This window comes from Sceloporus occidentalis, unplaced genomic scaffold (genome assembly GCF_023333645.1).
Source record: "Sceloporus occidentalis isolate IW3139 unplaced genomic scaffold, rSceOcc1.0.p SCAF_23, whole genome shotgun sequence".
NCBI classification, from domain to species: Eukaryota; Metazoa; Chordata; class Lepidosauria; order Squamata; family Phrynosomatidae; genus Sceloporus; species Sceloporus occidentalis.
Window position 1 is genome coordinate 11,517,988 of NW_028317003.1, and position 17,545 is coordinate 11,535,532.

A 17,545-nucleotide genomic window follows, 5' to 3' on the forward strand; every position below is an offset into this window, starting at 1 on the left:
TTAAGGGGGGCAGAATGGACAACTGCTATGGGCACCCAAGGAGTTGCCCCTTTTGCCATAAATTAAACATCATCCTGTTTTTTTTTCTTTCCATTAAATCCTTTAAATTTATGGGGAAACTCTTTATTATTCTTCATCACCTAGATGTTTTCACATACCAAATCCATCAGGGCATTACTCAATCCATTACAACCACAAGTAAACTATAATTTGCTCATATTATTTTCACTGCATTCCTTACATCTCAGGAATACTTTTCTCTCTAACAATCAATATATCTAAAAAAAATAAACAATAAATGAGCACCCTGTGAATGAAAATACTTGGCTAGCCATTAAGTATGATGACCCAGACCACATACTAGGAAATATAGAAAGATGGAAGACTGCCAAAAGAGCCAATGCTACTTTATGTGGAGTCTTTTATTCATCCGATTTAGCTTGAACTAAGGTCAGAGGCATTACTCAGAGTGTCATAAGCACAATTTTAAAGTAAGCAGATTTCCGCATGCGAATTGCATCATCTCACGGGGTCCTGGGACCAGTAGTGATTCAATGTGATGATGCCATAAACAAATTATATTCTACTCACGCATCACAGATAAGTGTGACCTGCATTTACCCTGTTACTGAAAAACATCCTCTCTACAGCAGATCACCCCTAATGCCAGACAATGACTAGATTCCGGGAATGCAGGCTTTAGAGTATACAGCTGAATTTGTACCGTGACAGAAAATAGAACATAAGCATAAACCTAAAAAAAGACTTCAAGGTAAAAAGCCAGCAGCAGCAATAAGGCAAATAAGCAACTCTGTTTAAGTGTAAGCTTTATGTTAACCACTGTCTTCCAAGAATACTGAAGATACGAAGCAGATGTGCCTTGTGACTCTGGGCTGAGATTATTACATTATAACGTGAATGAAACCAAGCACCGCAGTTCAATGCCAGGGATCTTTGGTCGGAAATGCAATGAATGCGAGGCTGTATATATTACAGAGCAACATTATTAATCCTTTCTGTTTATATTTATGTATTGTATAAAAGACATGGAACACAAAGCTCGACTGAGTAACCGCTTGCTCCAGCTGTTCCATAATTCCCATGATGCTAAGCTAAGAGCTGGCAGGTTATGTTGGGAGCTGTATTCATTCGATTGCTGAGTGGATGCTGTTTTACGGTCATTCTTTTAACTATTTCAGGTGAAAACACACCGGTCACTTAGGTTTTTACATTGCCAACAATGTGTCAAAAGCTTGTGGTGCACCGACAGACCAAAATGTACTAGTTTAACCCTTTGCTCGAGGGGTGATGCACAATCATGCAGCTTTGGTTGCACCTATATCATAGTCTCTTACTTTCTCTCTTACTAGGCAGAGCCAGCTAGCACAGCTTTAGCCGTTAGTGATTTACAATTCTCATAACCCATAGCCATGGGATTTGCAGATCGTCAACAGCTTCAGAGACGCTGTTTGCCTTCCCAGAGTTTAACGCTGCTTACACCGATCAGACAAGATCTAACTGTATCAATCATCGCAGGAGAGATCCTTCCCAACGAGTGATACGTAGGAGGGCAATGAGGGATATACTTCTATTTAATAAAGTCCAAGGGACTTTTTACATTTTGTACAAGCTGGGGATATTGAAGATCGTTATTCTTTCTCTCTTGCTAAAACAGAAATACTTTAGTGAATCGCACTTTGTTAAGTGTAAATCTTTTCTGAATACTGGCACAGGAGGACATCTTAAAAATGAAAGTGGAATTCTTTTTGAAAAAAAATACATTTTGTATCCTGGTCTCTAGCATCGTACATAAAGACTCCATAAATGTATCCGTTAGTGGAAGGTGATACTTCTATTGGATATATAGAAAAACATAGGCTTTGGGACCTGTGGTCTCTTCTTCAGATGCAAACACGTGAAGTGTATGGAGCAGCTACATTACATGCAGTAACTTTAACAAGTGAAGTTACAAGCTCTTGGTAGCTGTCTACAGGTGTGACACATGGCTGGCTCATTTGGCAACAGAGGGCTATCTCTTTGTCGGCCATTGCCTGCGATCCTTTAGTACAAGATGCATTAGCCACAAAGAAAATTGACCACTGGAACCAAACAAAAGCAAGGAGTAAGTAATGCTTAGTTTTAACTATAAAGAAGATAAAGTGTGTTCTTTTCTGTGGAGACGAGAAAAGATGTTCATATGGTACCCGCTTTGGCTTACAAGACATTCTGTGAAATAGTGAAACTAGAATAGAATATAATTCTTAACCCTTTAATGGAGGGGGGCTGGCAACACTACACATTGCCCCTTTGCACTAAAAAGGAAGACATTAAAGCTTTTGATCGACAAGAGAAATAATATGGATTAAAAGTCGACTCTTACCTTGAAGTTGTGTGCTTTCTCATAGTTGCAGTGGTTGTCATTTTGTGACAGGGCTGCTCTTCTAACCAGTGAAGTGATCTGTGAATAGGCAAAAAGTTTCAGAGGCTGCCATAAAATTGCACTTCTTCCTCCCACCTTTACCCCCAACGCCAGTGCCAGGAGCTCCTGCTGCTTCCTGCCCTTTTTGGATTTGTGGACAGCAGCATAGGTTTTCTCATTTTCCAGCCATAACTCCTCGGACAGCATGGTGTCCGAATCCCAGATCTTTTTGGTTTCCTCCTCTGAGCCTTGTAGGCTTACAGTCACTAGGTTGGTCCAGCTGCTTCTGATGCTAGACAGCAGATTGGAAGCAGCTGCAGCCCATTCTGCGGAGACCTCCGGCATGTGACTTGAATGGGCTGTCTTGTGGGATGGAAGGAGCTTCTGCATTTCAATAACTAACGGCTCTGCTTTGTTTTACTTCTTAACACAGGCGTGTGCCTGCAACAACAGCAGCCCTCACGCTTAAAATGAACCAAACCCCCTCCTCAACAACAGCATCCAACCAGAAGTTTGTTAGTGTGCAGGGTAAAGACACATCTACATATCAGTGCCACTACTAATTTGTAAAGGAAGCATCATTTCTGCTCTGCGAGCAATTTAAACCGATGTGGGAAGCCTGACGCAGAGTCCAAAAGACTGGGGTAGATCCTGCCTGACAATCTAAAAAAAAGATGCCCCGTGAGCCGGCACACCAATAGATTAAACGAGGCTAAATCCTGATGATGGTTTAATCTTGCAATCATAAAATCTCTCCCTTTCCATATACTACGCGAGTGCAAATCCAGTAGCTGTTAGAGGATTAGTGGAGGGCTCTCATTTTTTTAATCTATTGCCCGTTGCATTTACCTTAATAGCTTTCTGGGCTTCTTTATAAATCTTTCACCAAACTGTATTAACTCATTCAGACTATTTTGCATTGTAGAACTGCACAACTGAACAATATAAAAGTAGCTATAGAAATGCTGCCTACTGATGAAGTGTTTCCTTTCACAGGCACATACATCCGCAAGAGAATATTAAGAGAAAATGTGAAGGTTTCTGGCAATACTAACCAGAAGAAGTCATTGGGTGACCATGAAGATTAACAGTGTATGGAAAAAAACAACTATTGGCGCTTTCTAAAAGCAAATGCCAAGTGCTACTGGCATTAAAAATAACTTAGAAAAACATTCTTTAAATTCTAGTTCTTTCTGTATTCCGAGTACTTTTTGTATTTCTTCCTCTGTTATCAAAATGATCTTTTTATGATGAATACATTGGAATTCATATTCCCTGTGTACTAAAAGAAGTATGCATGATTAATAGCAGGGGATTTAACAAAGGCCAAGGACATGTGAGATGCAGCTCTTACTAAACATATTCCCTGAAGCTCCTTTTTTGCGAGGCTGGTATCATTCAGAGTACATGTAATCAGATTAATGAGTATGCAGACATGTTGCTAAAGGGAAGATGTATTGCTTTGCGTCAGCCAGTGCCAGTTGTATGAAATTCTAAGTGACATTTTGGGAACAAGTTGGGCTGTAATTCTGACCAAGAGCTACCAAATGGGGTGCATGTATTGGACATTGCATTCTGTACAACACTGAAAAAAGATTCTGCCTTTTTTGCAGAGTTATGACCCCCAATACCCATTATTTCTGATATGCTTGGTAAATACACAGGTTTTAAAATAGGTCGTTCAACATTCAAAACCATCAGTGCCCTAATATAATCTAGTGTCCCATCCAATGAAGAATGCATGTGAAAGTATTACCCTTTGGGAGAAGCTGCAGATTCAGAGCTATAGTGTACTGCCCCTATGTGGTCTAGTTTTCACACTACTTTTGGCAGCTTGAAGCAGGCAATCAGTGGAAGGCATGTACTCCCAATTGAAATCACTGGGGGTGCTTTTTACATGCAAAGTAGGCGTTGATCAGCTAAACACATCTCTTGCAAACCTAGGAGCTGGGGGACAGGAAAATAGGCAACTGCATAGGGAGATTATATAGGATCCATCCATGTATTTGGAAGGGGAGAAACAATAATTAAATGGCTGGAGTGTGCCTTAAATAAGTGGCCTAGTGAGATAGAGGAGCAATGATACATCTGAGAAAGGAAGGAAAATATAGTAACCATTTCGTTGTTTGCCATTGTGCTGATACAAAAGTATCCAGCAAATATTATAGGGTATAAAATGTTTTCTATTTCCATCTGACTTCATAAACAACAGGAGATATGAACAAAGTTCCCAAGGAACAACAACAGTTACTTGGACATTTAGGGGCAGCGAGAACCGTCAACAGTAAAAGGTGGTATTGCTTGGTCTGGTTTATCGGTGAGGAGGAGAGCAAGCTATCAGGGCAAATCTGGCTTGGCTCAGTTGGAGGCAAAAGAACTGTTCTATAGCCCGGCTCCTCAAAAGTAGATATTGGTCTGCTAACCCATTTTAAGCAGCCAAGCACACCTCCAAATGGTAATCTTGACAAGGGACAACCTTTTAAAACTCGAGGAAAAAAGATTTCCAGCACCAGATTTTAAGATCTTAAGGATGGTTAAGATGGTGATTTCTGATTTATTCCTTCTTCCTTTGATGTACTGATACCAAGTATGTCTCCAGTTTTATCCATCTATATGGATCTATTTTGGATCGTATCAAAGTATCATATAACAAATAAAAGCGATGGTGACTATTTCTGCTGCAGCTCCTTCATAAAGAAGAAATAAGCAAACATAGACAAAGTATTACGTGCCTCTTTCACAATCTTGCATTTTACCATCAATTATACTTAATAAAGCATGTTAATGATGTTTACAGATTTAAAACACCTATGCGACCATACATATAACTTACAGGATCATTGCACAGATCATCTCCACTGAGATAAAAGAGTCTCTTATTTTGAAACTAAGAATCCCCAAAATAATTATTCTGATTGCATAATAAAAATAATCATAATAATAATAATGTTATGCTATAAGATGTGCAGATATCAGTTCCTCTTCAAATATTTGATTTCTCTTATACTCTCTCTCTCTCCATGTTTCCACCCTGGATTCTTCCTCATGCAGGGGCTATTTTTGATGTTTAAAAATGATACGTCTGGAATATTTTAAAACTAAAGGATGGAGTATTTATTTTGCAGCATTAGGTCTGGAACTCTGTATCACTTCCTAGGCTTATCGAGTGGTTAGATGGCAGAAAGATACATTGATTTGCAAAAAAAAATTGGTGGATATATAACTACACTGAGAAATGTATAAATGGCCCCTTCTGTCTAATATCTGCAATGCAGTTGATGACTGTGATTGATTATTCATTACAATGCACCCAGCACCTGTGCCTCTCTTAGAATTAATTAAGGCTGTGTTTTTAAGCTGAAATAAGTGGTTTTGTGAGATATTCAGCAGATGACATGATGACTCTGGCATTCCATGTTTCCCGAGGGAGAGAATTGTACAGCATGCCGCTTCTCATGATGTGTTTTGCAACTAACCACACTTCGCCTCTTAAAATGTAGGCCAACTACAAAAATATGTAATATAACCCTTGTGTATTATTTATGTGAAGTAGTCATTTATTCTGGAATGAAAAAAAGCATTTTCTGGAGTGAAGTCCAGAAAAGTAGGAAAGCACTACAGAAACAGTGTCAAGGTTGTCTGGCTGTCTGTACCTTTCAGCATACATATCCATTATCTTGGCCAGCTCGTGTGTTGATAAGGTTATGATGTAATAATACGGTTCCGAGCAGCACACTTCCTGGTGGAGAGAGGTAAGAGAGACTTATGGCAGCCAAGGCTATCAGCTGGCTTTATTGCTTTGTCGCTGTATCTAGGTGCTGTAGTTACCCTCTACTGCTACATACTTAATTCTAATGAAGCTAATCTCTTCAAATGATAGGCGTAATTAGGAACGCAACAGCAGCAAAATATTCAGTTCCTGTTTCAGGAACATGAGTTTTCTGTCCATTTATAGATATACCTTTCAACAGTATGTAGCAGTCTAAATTGAGGTGGGAATCCGATTGGGAGTGAATTGATTGATTCATTGTCCGCCATAATTATATCACCTTGTGACTATTACATACTGCTATGTAGGGCCCTTTAATGGGACATTTTGGGATCTCTGACAACCCCACTTTAGAAGGAGGCATATCAAAGTGCTCTGTGATCACTTCAATATATATGCAGCAGAGAGGCGGTCTCTACCCTGGACTTTGCCAGCCTAGGCCTGGGTCTAGTTGGCCTAGGGCAGTATACTCCACAGATTGCCTTTTCTTTTCAGAAAAGGGTACAGTTACAAGCTCCCGAGAAGGTATCAGATATTTGCTTGTTTTCCCTTCACATATCTTATAATTTTACATGTACATTTGCCAGGGCAAGCAGTGGGTCCAAACCTTCTTGATAGTTTACAGGCCCCCTCATTGGTTCTCGTGGTCTTCTACATGGGACTAGCCTCTCATGGCCTGCTACCCATGTCTAGGTCTTTGTTGAGGCCCAGATGGCCCCTCTCCAGGTGCTGGGGCATAACATCCCCTTCAATGGAGTGGGGTGGTGGCCACTTCAGGGGGATTGGGGCCTTGTTATCCCTTTCCACCGGGGATTGGGTCCTGGTGGCTCCTTTACAAGCTTTAGAGTCTGGTAGCCCCATGGTGGGGAGCACGAGCAGGGATCTGGGAAGAGTTTGTTGTAAGGTTTGTGTGGCGCCCTAGATTTCTGATGGCAGCCCTGGCTACAAGTTTTTTATCTTTGTTTTCATACTTATTTTAAACTTCCCATACAATACGTAGTCTAAATATAAAGAATGTTACGTGGCTTTGCCTGCTACAGTTGTACATTTTACCGAATGTGTGGACTACAAAGAACACACGAAAATGACACCAGAAAAGATGTGTTCCCTCACATGTTGAGTCAAGGCATGTGGAATTCCTATATAACTACACATTATTTCTAAAAAAAATACAAAAAAACCAAAAAACTCAAAACCCTATTTGTAAATACATAGAGACCAAGGTAACATTCCTCACAGATCTAGATAGGATGCTAGATAGGAATCTATGCAGTTTTGCCTGCTTAACATGACATGCCCCATTTGACTTTTGGCTTTGCTAGCATTTGCTCTATCTCTGAAGTGTTTCCATGCATCAATAACCTACTTTGTGACTTCGTTGAAACAGTATTTGTTTATTATATCATCAATAATTATGAAATTGGTATGCAACTCTAATTTTGTGTGCAGCTTTTTTGGGGTCCATGGGTGTGTTATAATATTCATAATAATAATAAAAACAATGATCACATACTTTGATAGTAGATCATCAAGTACTACGTTTGAGAGTACCCTGGACATTTTACATGGTAACCAGTGTGATAGAGGTTAGGAAATTCCAGTTCCAATTGTGTGTTGACTATCGTTACGAAAATTATCAAATCATTGAGTGACTTTCTGTTAGCGGTGGTATGGTCCAAAAAGTGGAAGATCAGGTTCCTCTAGTAGAAAGGAGCTGAGTGGTGGCTCAGCCCACTACTGCATATGTTCTGTCCACTCCACACTCCACTCACTTTGCAGAAGTGAGCCATGTCAAGTCTATGTGGCTCTAAAAAAGACAAGTTCCATTTACACCAGAGTTTTGATCTAAGTCAAAGTGATATTTGTAGTTCACCCCAAGTTTCTGGATATATTTCTCTTTGTAAGGTCAGGCCAAAGTAATCCTCTGTCTCATAGATGGCAACTTAGGTCATAACTTTGTGTAGCTATTTTAGAATTACAGCATGATGGAAGCTGCACTCCTTAGTCTGAAGCTAAAATAATTATAGAAGGAAGCGGCATTAATACCTCTTAATGCTCTGATCAAATGCGAGAAAGCTGTATCGTCTATTAACAGTTTCCAAACATCAGAGACTGCCCTAAAGAGAGAAGAGTGCTCCTCAGCTTTCGATGTATAAATGACTTAACTCAATCCCATTTTCTGAATCTAGGTCAACCATTCTGCTAGAAAGAAGCTTTCTCTGCTCCAGCTGATCTCGACTAATTTAGTGTAGTGTGTTCAGAATAGCTAAAAGGAATATTCATTATCAAAAGGAATTAACCAAAATCAGAGATCTGATGTCCCGGGGAAATTGGTCTTTCTGCTGAAGATTTAATTGTAGTCTTCAAACAGCATCCTGGTCTAAAGCCGTTAGTTGTGGAATATTATAAATATTAGGAAAAGACTATTATGTTCTATATAATCATGGTAAGTCAATTGGTTAAAAAATGGAAACAGTTTTACTTTGAACATAAAAAGGGTGTAAAATAGTTTTATTTATTAAAAAGTGAGTTCATGGTTAGCTTTGATGAGATAAAAAAAAATCACAACATTAACTGTATATTATGAAGTGCCAACCTTTCCTCAATGCAAAAAAGGTTAGACTTCCGAAACATAACGTATAGTTCATCTATTACTTCACTGTAAATTTTGCTATTTAATAATTCTCATGTCTATATGGCTACAAATTAATACCATTTCTTTGTATCTCTTGAATAATTATTGTTTTCCATCTCTGCCCTCAAATAAAATACAAAGGCAGTATTAAATGCATATTTTATGATGTTTCTCTACTTTGACAGTGGATAACTAAAGTTTCATAATCGCGCAAAAAATCTAATGTTTAGAGAGCCCATGTGCTCCAAGGTCTACAGTCAGGGGCGTAACTAGACGCCTCAGGGCCCGGGTGCGAGAATCTGTTAATAATAAATAATAATAAAAACTCACATGTTTAATAAAAGTAGGTAACACACAATTGGACAAAATTAGCTATATGACTTGGCATGATAGGAGTGTGATTGCTAACAGCAATCACATTCCTATCATACCCAGGCAACCAGTAAATGCTGGTACCTAGGCATGATGGGACTGTGCTCGCTGTGATTGCTGTTAGCAATCACACTCCTATCATGCCAAGTCAGCCAGTACATGCTGGTACAGGGTGGCTGTAAGTGATGTGCAGACCCCATACTGCTGGCAGCATCACTACACAAGGGGGGCAGCTAGCTAGGTTTCAGCATGTACTGGCTGACTTGGCATGATAGGAGTGTGATTGCTAACAGTAGTCACAGTCCCATCATGCCTAGGTTCCAGCACTTACACATCCATCCAGTAAATGCTGGAACCTCGGCATGATGGGACTGTGATTGCTGTTAGCAATCACACTCCTATCATGCCAAGTCAGCCAATACACGCTGGTACGGGGTGGCTGTAAGTGATGTGCAGACCCCATACTGCTGGCAGCATCAATACACAAGGGGGGCAGCTAGCCAGGTTTCAGCATGTACTGGCTGACTTGGCATGATAGGAGTGTGATTGCTAACAGTAGTCACAGTCCCATCATGCCTAGGTTCCAGCACTTACACATCCATCCAGTAAATCCTGGAACCTAGGCATTATGGGACTGTGATTTCTGTTAGCAATCACACTCCTATCATGCCAAGTCAGCCAGTACATGCTGGTACAGGGTGGCTGTAAGTGCAGACCCCATACTGCTGGCAGCATCACTACACAAGGGGGGCAGCTGGCCAGGTTTCAGCATGTACTGGCTGACTTGGCATGATAGGAGTGTGATTGCTAACAGCAATCACAGTCCCATCATGCCTAGGTTCCACCACTTACACATCCATGATATCACACACACACACACACACACACACTCATTTATTCATATAATCATTCATTCACAGATTCATTCCCTCAATCACACACACTCATTCAAACACCCTCATTCAAACACCCTCCCCACCCCCTTACCTGCACTGCAGCTCCTCGATGCCGCTCACAAACTTCAGCAGGGGGCGCGGCCTCCCTCTGCTAAAGCACAGAGGAAGTAGGATGTCACGTGAACTCCGCTTCCTCTGTGCAGTCCAGAAGACCCTCCCACAAGTAAGTAGCAGGGCTTGAGGTGCGGCTCGCGTAAGATCGGCCCCTTGGCTTGGGCCCCCCTGCCGCCGGGGCCCGGTCGCAGTCGCGACCCCTGGGACCCCGGTAGTTCCGCCACTGTCTACAGTGGATATAAAAAGTCTATACACCCCTGTTAAAATGCAAGGTTCTTGTGATGTTAAAGAATGAGACAAAGATAAATCATGTAAGAACTTTTTCCACTTTTAATGTGACCTAAAACATGAACAATTCAATTGCAAAACAAGCTGAAATCTTTGAGGGGGGTTAAAAAAAACCTCACAATAACCTGGTTGCATAAGTGTGCATACCCATCATCATCATCAAGTGGAGAAAATATGGCACAAACCGAGACATTACCAAGTACTGGACGTCCCTCCAAAATTGATGAAAAGACAAGAAGGAAACTGGTCATGAAGGCTTACAAGAGGCCTACTGCAACATTAAAAGAACTGCAGGAATTTCTGGCAAGTACTGGCTGTGTGCTACATGTGACAACAATCTCCCGTATTCTTCATAAGAATGGGCTATGGGGTAGGGTGGCAAGACGGAAGCCATTTCTTACAAAGAAAAACATCGAAGCCCAGCTGAAGTTTGCAAAAACAAACATCAAGTCCCCCAAAAGCACGTGGGAAAATGTGTTATGGGCTGATGAAACCAAGGTTGAACTTTTTGGCCATAATTCCAAAAGGTATGTTTGGCACAAAAACAACGCTGCACATCACCCAAAGAACACCATACCCATAATGAAGCATGGTGGTGGCAGCATCATGCTTTGGGGCTGTTTTTCTTCAGCTGGAACCGGGGCCTTAGTCAGGATGGAAGGAATTATGAACAGTTTCAAATACCAGGCAATTTTGGCACAAAACCTTCAGGCGTCCGTTAGGAAGCAGGAGATGTCCACGCAATCTGACAGATATATGGAATGCTTTTGCAAAGAAGAGTGGGCAAATACTGCCACGTCAAGATGTGCCATGCTAATAGACTCCTACCCCAAAAGACTGATCGCTATAATAAAAATCAAAAGGTGCTTCAACAAAGTATTAGTTTAAGGGTGTGCACACTTATGCAACCAGGTTATTGTGAACCCCCCCCCCCCTCAAAGATGATTTATCTTTGTCTCATTCTTTAAAATCACAAGAACCTGAGTGTGTAGACTTGTTATATCCACTATAAGTAAGGTGCTAAAACATCTAAAAATTAGATGTGTGCTAAAGGCGAATGAGTGGCGTCCTGTGTATCACACCAGTTAGTATAAAAAGCTATCTGTGTTTTGAAACACCTATTGTTAACTGAACTTGCAGGTTATTACAATAAATATATATGCTTACGTCATGGGAGAAATGCTTTGGATTTTATGCATGTCAGACAGGGGGTAAATGGCCATTAATCCACAGCTAGGAGCTACGCTCCCTCCTCTTTATGTACTTTGGAATACCATGGAAAGACCAGCAAAACAAGGATATTGGCTGCATTTACACCATAACTGTATCCTTCCTATGCTCCTCTTATAGACTTTCTGTACAGCTCCTATTAGTGAATCTGTGTTGGACTAATCTAAATGTCATAGATCGAACCTTTGCCAAATGACCATTTGCTGTGCTTGCCCCTGGGCTGAAAGTTGCCGGTCCTCCCATTGACTACAGATCAGATATCATGAAGTTTGGGAAATTAAGCTGATGTAAATCTTAACTCCTATCACACACAGCCATGGGAAGCAGCTCGGTTGTCAGTGGGAATTTTTTTGCTATGCTGTGCAGATGAGCTGCAGATGAGTGCTGGTTACCTCCGTAGCTGGGAACTACGCAGGGTAGGCTACCAGGAGATCTCCCTCACCTGGGTGACCATCTTCATACAGGGGCAGTGCTAGTCCTGGAAGCCATTAGTTGGGTAGAATGCCTTGCGTTGGATCCATCTCTAGCCCTATCCACGTCCATGCTCTAACTTCACCACTGAAGGTGTACCTCGTTGAATGCCTAAAAGGTTGGGGGCCATTTCAGTACCGTATTTTTTTTTTATATATATATACAAACATTTGGATTGTGGAAATTAACAAGTCAATTTAAACACTCACAGCAAAAGGAAGTTACATGAAACCAAAACAGTAGCAAAGGTTCCTCCAGGCAATACAGAGAAATGACTCTAAAAGCCTGATTATCTTCTTTCCGAGATTTACGGTTAGTTATGCTTCCAATGTATAGGTGTGGTCAATAAACACAATCAGCACAACAGATAGAATTGTTTTTTTTACCATTTCCGCAGAAGTTAATATCGCTCACGCAACAATCTTGTTAAAAGAGACCGTGGGTCATAAGAACCAGATGACCCACCTAGTATTCCATTTTATGTATGATCTATATTGATGTTATGCACTGTAATATAAGCATTTTTACAAAATGATGTACTAAACATAGAAAAATAATTTTGACCCATTTACAAACGTTTAACAAAGTCCTACTACTTCACTCCCCCCTGCCGTCTACATGGCCAACAAGCCCTGTCTGGGTAGCCTACCCTGTAAAGTGCTCATGCATGGCAATCAACCCTAGTTAACAACACTAAACAAATACCAGCTTTAAATTAAGACACTTATCAAATTAATAATTCAACAATTAATTGGACATTGTTTTAATAACTAGAGTGTATGTAATACGGTAATATGTTTTGTCAGAAAAATACATCTATTGGTGTACGAAGACACAATTATAAGCTTTCCCTATCCATTCAAGAACAATAAATTCCATTGTCGCCACCTCAAGGATGAGTTTAGGTTGCTGTGGCATCTCGGATAAGCACACTGTTTATTGAATAAATCCTTCTGTTCTCTATTACAACAGTGGCCCATGTAATAAACGGAAACTAATTGAATCCTGCTCCCACCACGTCCCCTGTTTGTATGGATATTCTGGACCATCCTCTGCATGACTCTATTAAGCTTCTCTCCCCTGCATTCCATGACTTACTCTTAATTAACAGTTATTGGTTTAAACCATGGGAGGGAATTATTATAGCCTACTGAGACCCAAACTATGTATACAAGGCTGCTAGTGTGAGAAAGAGAGCTATGTATGCATGTTTATGGTGCAATCGGCTTTGTTTAAATAAACAGTTTCCGTAATTTCATGTAAATGTTTCAGCGTGATGACAGGGTGCTGACCGTAATGAAGAATCACCGACAACAGAAAAAAAAATGAATTTGGAAGGGGTGAGATGGTAAGTCTAATAAACTGTAAATGGGGAGAGCGTGCGTTTAGCGCTTCAGCTTTGCGTACAAAACAAGCAGCTGGAGGCCATGTCGCCTTTTGTCATATAAAATGAACTATGAAGACCATGTCAAGAACAATAATGTCTGAGACACTCAGAACACCCTTACATTGTCAAACAGGCTAGCACTTGGCTACCTATCCCAACGCTTGATGCCCATTGTTAACCATATCATCATACAAACAGTAATGGCTTTCCTGAGACAGCCCTGACAAAATTTTTGATGTTGTCATTGGGGTATGTTCTGAATGCTGCTGCCCTTCTAACATGGGTCTAATCCCAATTCTGCCTACATACTGTATGTTTACCGGTAACATCAATACCTGGGAACTTTCTATATGAACTGACTCTGAAAATATTAACCCTTTAATAGTCCAATACGTAGCTTTGATGTAGCAAACAAAAACCCTTGAGAGTTCCTATGTATGGTAACATCACCCACAGCATTGAGAACCAGAATACTAGTAAACAAGTACATGTGATGTGTCCTGTGCTGTTTTAAGTCAGTCCTGTTCAATCGGCAAAGCTGTCCATATGGTGGAGCTTATCTCAATTTAGTATATGTGACCCTTATAGTCTATAATCTCCTTTACTGCCATATGTAGGTATAACCGCATGCAACTATTCTCTTGCAAGGAAAACTCGGCTGATTTTAACACTTTCTAAAGCAGCATTGGTCTTATCCCTATATTATTGCTGTTATGTACTAAATTATAGTTTTACCGTTTAAGTGCAGGCGAAATGAGCCATGTGTTGCTCAGCCCTCTTGCACTCAAAGGGTGAAGGTCTGCGAGACAAAACATACGAAAATTGTTTCTTAAATTATACAATAGGGCCTTGCTCAGGGTAGACTTTACAAGGGAGCAGGTGAGTATCTATACCCTGGTCTGGTAAACTCTTATTTGACTTTTGGGGGGATTTGCATCCCAAGTGTCCCATTTAAAGTGAGATTTATTTCAAGCACCATCCTGCTGAATAACCCTACTCCCCTCCTTTTTAAGGCAGTGGAGACCATGGGCCAGTTGGGAAGATCACACGATCTGTAAAATTGTAAAGATCACAAGACCTGTAAAATTACATTGTAGTTCTCATATTGCCATGTTGCAATGTTTTGAAGCCGAGCGCCGTGATATGAAGCCATATTCATTACATTGCACAGTGACCGGATAAGTAGGGTAAATTGATGGTTCTGCTGCCGGCCCTGCCTCTAACAGGGCTGGATACTTCACATGCCCTTCTGCTTCAGTATCTTTTGGTTAAATATGTTTGGAATAAGGACTGGATAGTAAGCATTGAGCATTTGGACAATTTTTTGTCAGCTCTACCTTGGTTAAACTGTCAAGCAGCAAGTATACTTTCTAACCAAAAGTATTTGGACACCCTCCTACTATTGAGCTTAGGTGTTTCAACTGATTTGATACAATCAAGCACACAGGCAGCCATCTCCATAGACAAACATTGGCCGTAGAATAGGTCATACTAAAGAGCTCAGTGCCTTTAAACGTGGTGCTGTCATCAGATGTCCACCTGATGTCAGTGGATTGCTGTGCTGCGGAACCACATCAAATATCATTTATCCCCGATCTTTTTATCACTCTCAGGCCACCAACATTTGTTTTATGTGTAATTATCGCAAGTATAGCCATCTGGGGCTAGGAGTCATGACTTTTCCCCATGCCTTTATCACACACTATGCTCTGGGGACCAGCTATAACCAAAAACAAATGGAAGGGATTCATGCTATTGCATCAAACTTGTTAACCTCTGTGAGACACGGGTCTAAACTGTACACCAATCCGATAAGAACGCAAGAACAATGCATGATCTTTTATTCCAATGGCTTCTGTTTCACTCTATTAACTGAATAGTTATTCTGAATGCACTACAAAACTCGTTGACCTCTCATATCATTGAATACCTACAAATTTTCTCTTGCACGCAAAACAAGGTCAGAGTTTCTAGAAAAGTTAACCATTTAAGTGTAGTTGTACTTTACTTCACCTTATAAAAAGGCTAGGTAACAGTCATGAAAGAGGATCTGTGTGTTATCCCGCACAATTACTTGTGATCAAAGCACCAGGCAGAAAGCATGGTGACAAAATTGAAATAACAAAATATGCAACTCTCCTGAGCTTAGCAATAAAGCTCACCCGATGAAATACATTGTTGTGAGTGCATTAAATAACTGTTATTATATATGCAAGTTTTGTATATATATCAAAAAGAACATGTGGATGAGGCTGCAGTTACTAATAATTAACACTTTAAACTACAATAACTCATGGTCTTGCATATTCTTATCATTGTATATGGAATTTAAAATGGTATTGGAATAGTTTAGGATGGTGGTCACATATCAGACAAAAAATATAACCCAACTTTGACCAACTTCATATTAAGGTCTATGTATTCAGAATGCAATGTCATAAAAGTCTCTGTTGGTGTAATGGTCAGGTGTCCCAATACTTTTGTCCATATAGTGTAGTTAAAATGGATTGTCTAAAGCGGATAGACTTGGATGCATATTTCACAGAGGTTGCTAGAAATAAAGAAATCAGTGTGTGTGAGCATAGATGTGTATGTGTAAGTTTGTGAGTAAAGATGTGTGTGTGTGTGAGCATAGATGTGTATGTGTAAGCGTTTGTGAATGAGCATAGGTGTGTGAGTGGTGTGAGATGGAGTGTGTGTTAGCATCAGTGGAGTTAGAATGAGTGTGTACGAGTGTACAAGTGTATACGTGAGTATGAGTAGGTGTGTTAGCATGTGTAAGTGTGCTTACATGCACTGATCAGGCATAACATTATGACCACTGACAGATGAAGTTAATAACACTGATACCTGCCAGAGGGTGGCATATATTAGGCAGCAAGTAAACATTTTGTCCTTGATGTGTTAGAACTAGAAAGAATGGACAAGAGTAAAGAACTGAGCGACTTTGACAAGGCCCAAATTGTGATGGCTAGACTACTGGGTCTGAGCATCTCCAAAACTGCAGCTCTTGTGGGGTGTTCCTGGCTGCAGTGGCCAGTATCAAAAGTAATCCAAGAAAGAAAAAGCGGTTAACTGGTGACAAAGTCATGGGCGGCCAGGGCTCATTGATGCACGTGAGGAGGGGGGGTTGAAGGCTGGCCTGTGTGGTCAAATCCAACAGAACAGCTACTGAAGCTCAAATTGTTGAAAATGTTAATGCTGGTTCTGATAGAAAGGTGTTAGAAGACACAGTGCATCGCAGTTTGTTTCATATTGGGCTGCGTACCTGCAGACCAGTCAGGGTACCCTTTCTGAACCCTGTCCACTGCTGAAACTGCCTGCAATGGGCATGTGAGCCTAAGAACTGGACCACAGAGCAATGGAAGAAGGTGGCCTGGTCTGATGAATCACGTTTTCTTTTACATCAAGTGGATGGCCGGATGCACCAGGATGCATCCATGGAGGCCCAACTTGCAACTTACAGGACTTAGGTGCCAGATACCACAGCACACCTTCAGAGGTCTAGTGGAGTCTATGCCTCAACAGGTCAGGGCTGTTTGGTCATAATGATCGGTGTACGTGTGCCAGAGTGTATGTTGGAGGGGAGGTAAGGGGCACAGGAAGCTGGTTGGGGGCAAAGATTGCACCGCTAAGCTGTTTGGGGGAACTGACAAGCTGGAGCAAAGACTGCACAGGCAATCTGTTTGGGGACACTGTAGGATATGTTGCTGGGTGAGGTTGGGGGGCCCTGGACAATTTTCGCACCGGGGCCTGTGATTTCTAGTTGCGCCCCTGACTAGGTTGTTTGATGTTAAAATACTTTTAAAACATACATCCCCAAAATATTTTCATTATATTTATTTTGGCAATACTCACAAGTCTTTTATTACCACTTTCTTTTAAGCACATGTTTGGAATCAACCCAGTGTTTTTTTTTAGAAGGCTCATAAGCAACAATCTGTTTGTTTTAAATTTATTAAAG

General features: G+C 40.8%; 1 protein-coding gene across 8 annotated transcripts in view; it reads right to left on the reverse strand.

Moving 5' to 3' along the window:
* The window catches only part of LOC149300801 (beta-chimaerin), a 64,559-nt gene that overhangs the window by 26,141 nt on the left and 20,873 nt on the right, over positions 1 to 17,545 (reverse strand). For 5 of the 8 annotated variants that reach the window (XM_089484732.1, XM_089484729.1, XM_089484730.1 and 2 more), the window contains exon 1: positions 2,381 to 2,626. In XM_089484732.1, the coding sequence (XP_089340858.1) occupies positions 2,381 to 2,626 (246 nt within the window). Of the gene's footprint in view, positions 1 to 2,380; positions 2,627 to 17,545 lie in introns of those variants that run through there. The other 3 variants (XM_089484731.1, XM_089484727.1, XM_089484726.1) reach the window with 2 other exon arrangements.